At 36.1% G+C, this 11,435-nt stretch overlaps 1 protein-coding gene and 1 non-coding gene across 2 annotated transcripts; both read right to left on the bottom strand.

Annotated features, from left to right (window-relative positions):
• Positions 1-10: 10 nt before the first annotated feature.
• Positions 11-403, bottom strand: LOC133792132 (uncharacterized). Its single transcript, XM_062230053.1, has one exon. It carries the CDS (start codon positions 401-403, stop codon positions 11-13), a length of 393 nt encoding a protein of 130 aa, XP_062086037.1.
• Positions 404-1,041: 638 nt separating this feature from the next.
• On the bottom strand, positions 1,042-1,144 carry LOC133793364 (small nucleolar RNA R71). The gene has a single exon (XR_009874809.1). It is a non-coding gene; the product is annotated as a small nucleolar RNA R71 (small nucleolar RNA).
• Positions 1,145-11,435: the final 10,291 nt, after the last annotated feature.

Raw genomic sequence — 11,435 nt, forward strand, 5'->3', positions numbered from 1 at the left:
GTAAGACTATTCAGAATAAGCCCCACTTGAGTTCCTCGTCTATTGTTGCTCTGTGCAATTCTGCCTCCTGAAAGTAGTTCGCCATCTTGATGAAGTGATCACGAACATGCATTCCAGGTGCCATCCTGGCATTAGCATACTTCTTCATTGCCTCGAAACAAGCTTGTCCAGATTTGTGTCTGAACATTTCCTGAAGTTGCTCCATGATTTCATAGGCAGTTTTGATATCCTCTAGCTTCCTCCTTAGCATGTCCGACATGCTAGCTAGCATGTACGCCTTGGCTTTGTTATTGGCAACGAGCCAACGCTCGTACTTCTCCCTTGATTCTTTTGAAGATAAATCACCAGGAGCGTTAGGACAAACTTCAGTCATAACAAACTTGGAGTTGTCGCCGATCAACATAATGTTGATGTTTGATTTCCATTTGGAAAAATTCTCTCCAGTGAGAAGTTCCTTGGGGAGAAGGGAGATAATGATATTCAAGATAGAGCTACAATTATCAATAAATAGAAATCAATGCATTGTTTAACAAATATTTAATCAAATAAATATTAAGAAATGGCTCAAACATATAAAATATGCATAGATATGTAAAATACTAAAAAACACATATTTACTATTTCTAAAGTATTTTAACTAGCCATGAATCCATGTGTCCTAGTAGGCGAGAATCACAAATTCACTTAGTTAAATAGAAAAAATATCTCAATTAATAATAGTCTAAAGCTATTATTAATAACCTTCCTATTCGATCAAAGTCACGAAATCCAATTATTTAGAACTTTATGAGCTAGACCCATGATTTCGATTATTATAGACTTAGTTCTCATAGTAAACATAGGGATGAGTCTATAAGGGTTTGATCTATAACTATCTATACTAAGAAGTTTAACCTTATTAAAAGTCCAGTGAACACCATCCGTGGGGAGACGTAATCAAAGTGCCATAAGGCCCCACTAAACTCTAACCTTGTTAATTAATGGTGGAGATCGAATTTTAAAAATTAAAGCTCATTATTTTAAATTAGTATTTTCCTTGTGAAATTTATAAAACTAGGTTTTTTCAGCAGGTGGACGATGAATCCTTTTGTGAAGCTTGGGAGAGATTTAAAGAGTTATTGAGAAAGTTCCCACACCATGGGATTCCACATTGTATACAAATGGAAACATTCTATAATGGGCTAAATTCTTCCACTCGCATGGTGTTGGATGCTTCAATGGGGTTATTGTAACGCCCTGGATAACCAAGACCGCTACACTGTGTACTTTCAAAGGTGCAAGACTTGCTAATCAAGTCATTAATTTAAAAATGTGTCACTAAACATGTATGAGCTAGGGTTAAAAAGGTTTTGGTCTCAAAAGTTACATTTTATATAATCAAGCAGTTATATACATGGGGTCCCATAAGAAATAGAGTTTAAAAGTTGGATTACAAACTCTCCAAAATACAGAAAACTGTCAGCCATACTAAGGCAAAATGAACATTTCTGGGTCTCGTGTCCCTGCCTAAAACCTCAACCGTGACAGCTGAGCAGCTGGTCATGTACATTCCACTCGCGGAGCTCTCCAAATCAGGGCTGATCAAGCTTGCCCTTGCCTTTACCTGCACCACATAGCACCCATGAGCCAAGGCCCAGCAAGAAAACACAATGTGCAACACAAAAAATAATAACAAATAGTAATTCACTAAGCATGATCTTTCACCAAATAATTCACATTAACCAGTCAGCATATATTCAGATTCGGGAATGCAATCAATCACTTATAACATTTAAGTCACATAATAATCAGGGCCGACAACTTAGGCCGCACCCTCTGTTTATCCCACTGACTCCGGCCCGCTTAAACCGAGCTCAATGAATATTAAGTTGTCCTCGGATACCAGTGGCCAAGCCGCGCCCTGTGCGCTAGTGTAACCCTTGGCACTCTTAGGACGTTGGTTCACTGATTAGCTTGCATGGCATAATACCATCCTTTCAAGCATACACATTAGGGAACCCTTAGTCCCATTACAGATATACAACCGGGTCTAGTTTTATTACCATTGATCTTTGCGATTACTGATTACGAGCAACGATCCTCAAGCACGATCCGTTCCCGAGCCCTAGATTTTATCACCTAGTCACAACAAAGGTGTAGGGTTCCATTAATATTAAAATAAGGGTTTCCGGACACAAAACTAACTTCCGGGAATCCAAATTCCACCAAGCATGGTGGTGAAATCGATCCCGAGCACTCTAGGCTAGATTCCCGTGCTTTAAAACCCTAAACATTCAAGTACACACCTAAGGGCTACGGCCTTTGAAGCCTAGCCGTGACCCTGCCCCAAAATAGAACCTAAGGCATCCTTGGAAGAAGACACGCGCCGCGACCCTTGCTTTGGGCGCCGCGGCGCTCACCCCTGGCCGAGCCCTCCTGGCTCATCTTCATCCTAAGGCCGCAGCACTCTAGAACAGAGCCACGACCCTTCCCTTTGTTCCTAGAAAACCCACCATTTCCAACATCTAAACCTCATCCAAAGCCATTCCAAAGCTCTCTAATTCAAAACCCATTAATCACAACACTTTTATCATGACTCTAACAACACATCCCAACAGAAATCCAGCCCAAAAACCTACTAGAATCCCATTTTCAATTTCTAAAACTCAAGAACTTCAAACACCAAAACCAGCCATACAAACTCAGATTGAAACCTCTAAATCATGAATTAGAGCTTACCTCTTCTCCTGAACCACTTCTCTAAGGAGAATCCAAGTCAATTCCCAAGCTTTTCCACCTTAATTTTGCCTTTAACATCAAAATTACAATTATCTCAATACCCAGCCAAAACTCAGAATTTCTAACCACAAAGAAGGGAATTCAATGCTTACCTTAATATTGATTAAGATCCCTGGTTGATTCTTGAGCTAAGCCTCTAAATCACTCCTTCAATCCACTGAATTCCAACTGAATTTCCCCTAAGATTTTCAGTGTTTTCCTTGAGAGAGAATAGAGAGAGATAAGGCTGAGAATACAGAGTCGGTCTAATTTTATGTTCTACTGTTTTCCTTAAAATTTAGCCTAACCTTATCCCGTTAAGTCAGTCCGAGGCTTGGGGTGCCGGAAACGTCCTCGAGGGAAAAAAGGTAAAATTCCCCAATATTCCCGCCTAGACTTTCTAACCTCAAATATATCTCCATATATTTATTTTCATAACTCGATAGTCTAAATAACTACTCGATACCTAAAATACCCCTGACTTATCCAAAGTCAACTGTTCAGCCCCGTTGTGACTTTTCCCGCTATCTAGCCCTAGGATCGCCTCGAGTCATGCTCTGCAAACCTACCCACATAATAATGTGGTTCTCACAAATACCATGTATATATCATATTAACACCAATATAATCATACAGGCATTTTAATCATGCAATTATGCATTTAAATCAATAAAGTCATTCAAATCGCATCTAACCCAATGATGCCCTCTCGGCACACTAATCAAGGCCCTTAAGCCTCATTAGTGAATTTGGGGTCGTTACAGTTATTCTTTCTAAGTCCTACATGAAGCCTATGAGATTTTGGAAAGGATTGCAAGCAACAATTACCAATGGTCCAATGCTAGAGCCTCAACAAGTCGAAAAGTGGCTGGTGTACTTGAAGTGGATGCATTGACAGCTTTGACCGCTCAAGTTTCTTCAATGACTAACCTTCTCAAGAACATGAGTTTGGGGGGAATGGTACAACTAACTGCTATGGACAAGTTGCTGATGTGTCTTGTGTTTATTGTGGAGATGGGTACACATTTGAGAGTTGTCCTTTGAATCCTGCTTCGGTTTGTTACGTGGGGAATCAAAATGCCAACCGTAATAACCCATATTCGAACTCTTATAATCCGGGGTGGAGGCAACATCCATATTTCTCATTGGAGGGGGGGGGGGGGTGCTCAAGGAGCTAGTTCAAGTGGAGCACCTATGCAAAACAAGCCTACATAGCCACCGAGGTTTTCTCAACAACAACCAAGAGCTCAACCATCTCCTCCTTAAGCGTCTCATCAAGCACTTTAGAGAGCTTAATGAAAGAATATATGGCCAAGAACGATGTTGTGCCAGGTGGCATCCTTGAGGAACCTAGAGATTCAAGTGGGGCAGCTAGCTAATGAGCTAAGGAATAGACCACAAGGCACCTTTCCTAGTGATATCGAAAATCCAAGGAGAGATGGTAAGGAGCATTGCAAGGTGGTTACCTTTAGGAGTGGTAAAAATATGGAGTTGACTAAGGATAATTCTAAGAGAAACATTGAGCCCACTTCAATCCAAAGTAGTGTGGAAAAGGAAGACAGAGTTGTAAGTTCGAAAATGTCAAATGCTGATCCTGAAGCAATTGCTGCAGCAATTCCTCAGCAAAATGTAACAGAGAAGCCTATGAGCAAGCCACCTCCACCATTTCCTCAGCGATTTCAAAAGCAGCAGCAAGATGGTCAATTCCGAAGATTTTTAGATGTTTTGAAACAAATTCACATCAATATACCTTTGGTGAAAGCTTTGGAACAAATTCCCAACTATGTGAAGTTTTTGAAAGATATTTTAACCAAGAAGAGAAGGCTTGGCAAATTTGAAACGGTTGCTTTGACTGAAGGTTGTAGTGCTATTTTGAAGAATAAAATCCCTCCCAAGTTGAAGGATCCAGGAAGTTTTACAATTCCAATTTCTATTGGGGGAAAAGAAGTTGATAAATCTCTTTGTGATTTGGGGGCTAGCATTAATTTGATGCCCATGTCCATTTTTAAGAAGTTGGGAATTGGAGAAGCAAGGCCAACTACACTCACTTTGCAATAAGCTGACCATTCTACGGTGCATATGGAGGGAAAGATTGAAGACGTCCTAGTACAAGTTGACAAGTTCATTTTTCCAGTGAATTTTATTATTCTGGACTATGAGGAAGATAGAGATGTGTCGATCATTTTGGGGAGACCATTTCTTTCCACCGGGAGGACGTTGATAGATGTTGAAAAAGGAGAGCTCACCATTCAAGCTCAAGATGAACAAGTAACATTTAAGATTTTTAATCCTATATGCTCTCCTAATGAAGTTGAAGCTTGTTTGGCCATAAGTGCTTCTAACTTCAAGTTGATTGAAAAGATGCATGACAAACATAGCAAGGGAGTGAAGAAAAAGGTCCCTTTTGAAGAAATTGAGAAAGGTGGTGAGCCATGGATAAGTAAGGAAGAAGAACCATCTCATCCTCCAAAGCTACCAAAGAAAAAGAAACATAGTAGAAAGTCTCAATCACAAATGTTGGAAGTTAGGAATAGAGTGTTTTTCTCAAACTCTTTAATGAAATCAATGTGTGATGGTGGGATCTTAGTGAACAAGGTGTATCCCAATGGTGTGGTGGAATTATACGATGAGCACTTGGGGAGAGCATTTAAGGTGACATGGACAGGAGCTAAGTTTGGGGGAAGCAAGGTTGAGCGATACAACACATCGGTCTCCTTGAAAGATCATTAGAAAAAATATGAGAAGTTTGGGTTGCTATGGTATTTGGAGGATTTATTTGTGAAGCAACCCAAAGAAAGAATAAGAATACATTGAAAAAAATACATATAGAAAAAATATGATGAAAAAAAATATGTTTAAAAAAAAAAGAAAAAAAATATATTAGTGTTTTCAGTTATTTTTATTTTTGTAATTTTAATTTCATTTTATTGTGATGTTTTTGGAGTGGTTTTATGTGTTTTTTTGTGTTTCAGGTGTTAAGAAAGCAAGTAAATGATGTTTTGGAAGTAATTTTGAGGTCTGAAGGTTTTAAAAAACTTTTGCTGAAGCAAAATGGGGAGCAAAATATGTGCAAATTCCAAAAAATGAAGGGTTTCGCCTACTGTAGAAAAAAATTCCATCATAAATTTTTGCTCAGCAAAACTTTTGGACTTAGGACAAGCACAAGTGAGAGAGATCCGTGATACATCGTGAGAATGTTTTGCTAATTGATAAGCAGCCGCTAGAACTAAAGTTCCTAGGCAAAAGGCACCCAAATCCTCAACTCCACAACCAGCCAAAAAGAAGGTCGTCGATTCTAAATCGTCCCTATCTTTTTGGATGACAATCCCGAAGGATAGACGAGGGGAGTTTTCTTATCTTAGTTCATTTTCATTTTTTTTACTTTTTTTATTTTTATTTTGGTTATTTCTTTTGATTTGTGGCTGTAATCTTGTTGTTTTAGCGTCTTGTTCATGTTTTGGTCTTGTTTTTCGTTGTCTTTGCATTGTTGTTTTGTCATTCTCTTGAGGATATTTTTTTTGTTAGTGTTTAACTAGGGGGCTCGATGACGTTCTTAAAAAAAAAACTACAAAAATATAATAAATCTAAGTTGAAGCTAGATGTCATTCTTCCTTGAGTTTTAAAGCTAAATTCTTTGGATATAAATGTTGCTAGCCATTGATTGATGAGTGTTTCTCTTTTTAGTGTGTGCATAGCTTGATTAAACATTTTTGAAACCCTAGAAAGAGATAGTTTCTTGTGAGAGCTTAAGTTTCTAGAATTACTTAGTGATTTTTCTCGAGGCGAAATCCTAGGTAACACCACATCGATGACATGATTCCATCCTTGGACCGATTGAGCCTTTGAAGCCTACCTTTTAAACATTTTTATCCCTAGTCACCCCATTGAGCTTAAGTGTCATTTTATTGCTTAGCTACTTATTAGCCTAGCTATATATATATATAGTAATAAACTATTTTCACCATACCCTTTAGCACCTTGATCTTTATAAGATTTATTTGTTATTGTATTTTGGGGGGTTGAGAGGCGTAGAGAGTGTGAGAGACATTGGGTGAGCATTTTCATTTTCTTCTTTTGCTTGTTTTCACCATTGGGGACAATGTTGATTTTAAGTTTGGGGGGAGAGTGTTTTCGGATTTTTCTTGTTCTCTTGCCATCTAGTTGTTTATCTTCATTCTAAAAAAATAGAAAATCCAAAAAGAAAAAAAAATTCAAAAGTAAAAATTAAAGAGTGCACTCCCTTGCATCAAAGCAAAGTTAAAAAAAAAATTAAAAAAAATCAAGAAAAGAAAAAGAAAAAAAATTATGCTTGATTTTAAGTTTAGGGGTGTAACTCTTGAAATAAAAGAAAAGTTTGTTTTAGTTTTTGTCTTTGTATGTTAGTAATAAAGGCTAGTGGCAAGAGTTATATTTTGTCGTGGGGTGTTCTTTGGGGAAATTAATGTGTGCATTGATTTAGGTCCTAGAAAGATTGATGTGCTTAGGGTGATTTGAGCCAAAATTAACCTCTCTTATCCTACCTTCGCCCTACCCTATCATTACAAGCTTGATAAAGTCCTATTGATCTTTGATGTGGTGTTTGTCTACATTAGTGATGAGGGAATCACTAAGTAACTAATGGAAGCATTATTTAAGCTTTAAGACCAAGGCCTAGTTTGATTTTGGGTGATTGAAAATGTTTAGGAAAAGCTATGAATGCACTAAAAGGGGAAACACTTTACTCATATTTTGACAGTAGCTTTAATGCTTGAAGAGTTTGGTTTAAAGATTGTGCAAGTTTGAAATTCAGCTTCTCTTATTCAAAATAAAATTCCCGAGAGCTTTCCCCTTTGAGCATTGGCAAAGCAAAGTTTATCTTCTCTTGTTGTGTCTTGTCTTTGATCTTTTTCTTTTGAATCTTTTCTTGTTCAATTTGTGTGTCTTTTGTGTTTTGTGTTATCTTTTTAGATTCATCACTCGATGATAAGTAATGTCTTAAGTTTGGGGGTGTGATAACTCTTTAATAAAGAGTTAATTTTCATACCTTTGAGCTTATAATTTTAGACTTAGGTTGAGGGATGTTTGTTTATTTTGTTATTTTTAGTTAATTCTTTTCCTTTTTGTGTTCGTGTGTCCTTTATGGTGTTTTAGAGCTGAATGTAATAATTAAGGAATTTAGGTATGAAATTTTCCAAAGAAAATAATGAAAATGCTCTTATTTGTTTATTGTGTGCTAAAATATTAGGTTTTCTGGAGCAAAAAAGTTTTGCTAGAGCATTTTCAGCAGGAATCAAATAGGAAAAGTCAGCATATAAGGGAAAGACAAGTGGCATTTCATTAATTGATATGTCAAATAGTGATGAGGTGGCAGCAAATCAGAATGTTAGCTGCATTTTAGAAGGAATATTCTAGAGAAAAAAGGAGGGGCTCATGTGGAGTGCTTGGAGGGCATTTTTGGCAAGAGAGAAAAGAGGGTTTTGTACCCTAGCAAAAGAGGAGAAAAAGACAGCCTCCATTACTGAATTTTTTGGGAGCCATTTTTTTGGAGAGATTGGAGAGTGCTGGAAGGACAGAGAGAAAGGAGGAAGGAGAAGTACAAGAAGTCCAAGAAGAGAAAAGAAGAGGAATCTTACATCTCCATTGAAGAAATTTTGTTCTTACTCTCTCTCTCTCTCTAGATTTGTATTTCCTCTTTTGATTTGTGAATTTTGATACTCATGGGTAGAATTGAAAGTGGATTTATGCTCTTTAAATTAGCCATGAAATAATCTTTTGTGGCTTGAATGTTGATGAACTTTTTGTCTTAATTCTAAATTTCTAGCACTTTATTTTAGTAATTTACCCATTGTTCATTCATTTGTGCTTAATGATGAATTTTTGTTATTTCTTGATCACCAATTACAAGATATTGAGTTATATTTGTGCTGGGAAGTTTGAATATAATGGATAGATTTGAATGACACAAGTGGATAATCTTGTTAGATTATGTTTGTGAATAGCATAGGAATGTGTTATTTGCCTTGTGTAACAATGATGAATTGATGCTTAATTCTGGGTTCTATAACTTGATTGGCATAGGAATATGTTAAATTAGGTGGAAGAATGTAGTGTCCCAGAATTTTACTTAGTTAGCTAGATAGCAGTAGTTGTAGTATTTTAGATTTCGTGGATTTTGGTTCAAACCGGGACTTAGTTGGAAACTCCTAGCAATAGTTATGGATTTTATAAGTTTAGCCTATAGTTTAAGAATATTAATTATAACATAAGGTTTGATTAATATTGCTGGTTATAAATATGATATTTATTATAACCTAAGGTTTAGATGGAGCCAATAGGAATATGGCACTTGTTATAAGCATGATTATTAAGGAATTATTATTTTAATGATAAAATAAGGAAATATAAGACTTAGTCTTCACCAGAAACTGTTAGGGTCATAGTTTGACTCAGTCAAAGTAGTTATCCAACCTTAATTATGCTGAAAAACTGCAATTACGTGTTTAAAATAATCACGTATACCGATATATCGCAGCTTTAGAGCCGATATATCGCCTGACGATGAATACGGAAAACACGTTGACGTTGCACGATCGTACGAACGGAGACTTGAGACTAGGGGGCAGCCGATATATCGCCTATATTTATTTATTTATTTTTGTTGTAATTTTTAAAAACCAACTTTGACTCCTTAGACCTACCTCTGATAGTTTTGACCGAGTCTTCAGCCTCTGATTGACGAATATTAAATTATCTTCAATTAAATTCATTATTTTTATTCAAGTCAAAATAAGGTTAGTTTCACTCCTTACCTCTATAAATAGGACCTAGTACCTAGCCCTTTCATTTACTCTTCAACTGTGATCAGACTCTAAGGTGCTAGTGAGACCATAAGAGTGATAAACACTTTGGGTTGGAAAAAAAAAGCTTTATCATTCTTAAGCTTTATCAAACACTTGGGAAGTGAGGATTAGAGTATTTCGGTATTGGGGATAGACCAATTTATAAGGTCAATGAAGGTACCCTTATTCTTAAGTTCAATTATGTTAGATTCCTTAGTTTCTTTAGTTTTCATTCAGGTTCTAACTTTTGTTATGGTTTTTGGTGGTTAGGTTTTTTGAAGTTCTTTGAACTTAAGGTGTCTTTCTGGTAAGTTTCCTCTTGGTGGTTTAGTTCTATTCCTTTCATCTCTTTCCTTTAGAAATACTCATCATTTTATTTTTATTGCTGGTTTTAGGAGTGTTCCAAGTCCCGCATTTGTTCTCAATTATCCTGGTATTGGTAAGGAAAATTAGATAGTTTAGTATTATGATCTAGTTTATGTAATGTATGATATAGTTTATGTTTGTATGACCTAACATTTCAGGTACAATAAAGGGGTAAGTGTGTATGGACCTAAGGTTTCCAATGATGTATGACAGAATATGTCCGATAGACTCGGTTGCCAAAACTTTATGACGGACCTATGTCCGGTATATGACAGACTTTTTTCCGGGGCTTAATTGCCACCCCTGTATAAACACTTATCTTTTTATTATATCTGACTTGTTATTTTAGTTATGATTATGATATATGACATATAGTTATGATTTATGATCTATGACTTATGACCTATGACTTATGACTTAGAGTATGATTTATGATTTATGGCTTAGATTATGATTTAGAATTATGACTTAAGTTATGATATGATCTAGAGGTTTTTGTTTGTATGACTCTTGTGAATTTATGTTATGTTTGATTATATGACTAACCCTTTGTTTGTATTTTCCTTATTGGGCTTAGAAGCTCACTCCTTATGATGTTGTTATTCAAAGAAATTAAGGATAGAAAGGCCGCTGGCGAGTGGGACCAAAGAGTTTCGTGATGTATTCGTTGGGGACAATATAGTGGAGCAAGATCACGTGGACCAAATTATTTATTTATTTATTTTTAGGAAGTTATTTTAAAATTTTATTTAAATGTTGCTCATTTTTATGTTAAAGACAAGTATTTTATTTTTATAAAACCATGGATCCATGTATTTATTTTCAAGTTTTTATTCAATAAAAGTGCAATATTTACGATTACGACCCAACGCCGTGTTCTTGGTAATCTATGAGAAATTAGGGTGTGGTATCAGAGCAACGACTATATTGGTCCTGAACATTCCCACGAAATACACATGATAGCTACAAAGGACCTACTCGTTACCAAGTAAGTATACACATTGTTTTCCAAATATGTTTGTAATGTTTTCTTGTGTTATTTTCAGAGATCAGCCCAATGGACAAAGGTTAAAGCTATACGAAAAATACCAAACCCGGAGTATAATGATGGATCCAATGTGGATATTAGACGCATATAAGAACACATCGTTAAATTTTATTATATGTTGTTTTAGAATATTTTCATTAGTTGTTTTTTTACATGTTATTTTCTTTTATTATTGTTTCATTGTTTAGTAAGTGTAAAGAAAATTTTGGATTCAATTGAAAGTGTAAAGTTTAAATTCCTCTCTTATGGGTTAGCCCATTTGTGAAGGCCCATTTTCTTTGCAGTATTAGATTGGATCTAATTAAATAAATAACAATTAATAAAGCAAGGGTTCAAATTCCTGTCTTTTGGGTCCAAGTGGAAGTTAGGGGGCCTTAGTAGTGGGTACGATATACTGAACTCAGCCCTCCTCCATGAAAGATCCAATTGTTAAGGCCCATTTACCC

This window comes from Humulus lupulus, chromosome 7, assembly GCF_963169125.1.
Source record: "Humulus lupulus chromosome 7, drHumLupu1.1, whole genome shotgun sequence".
NCBI classification, from domain to species: Eukaryota; Viridiplantae; Streptophyta; class Magnoliopsida; order Rosales; family Cannabaceae; genus Humulus; species Humulus lupulus.

What these genes read in the sequence shown, in the direction of transcription:
- LOC133792132 (XM_062230053.1), bottom strand. Translation starts at nt 403, where the DNA reads ATGTTGATCGGCGACAACTCCAAGTTTGTTATGACTGAAGTTTGTCCT.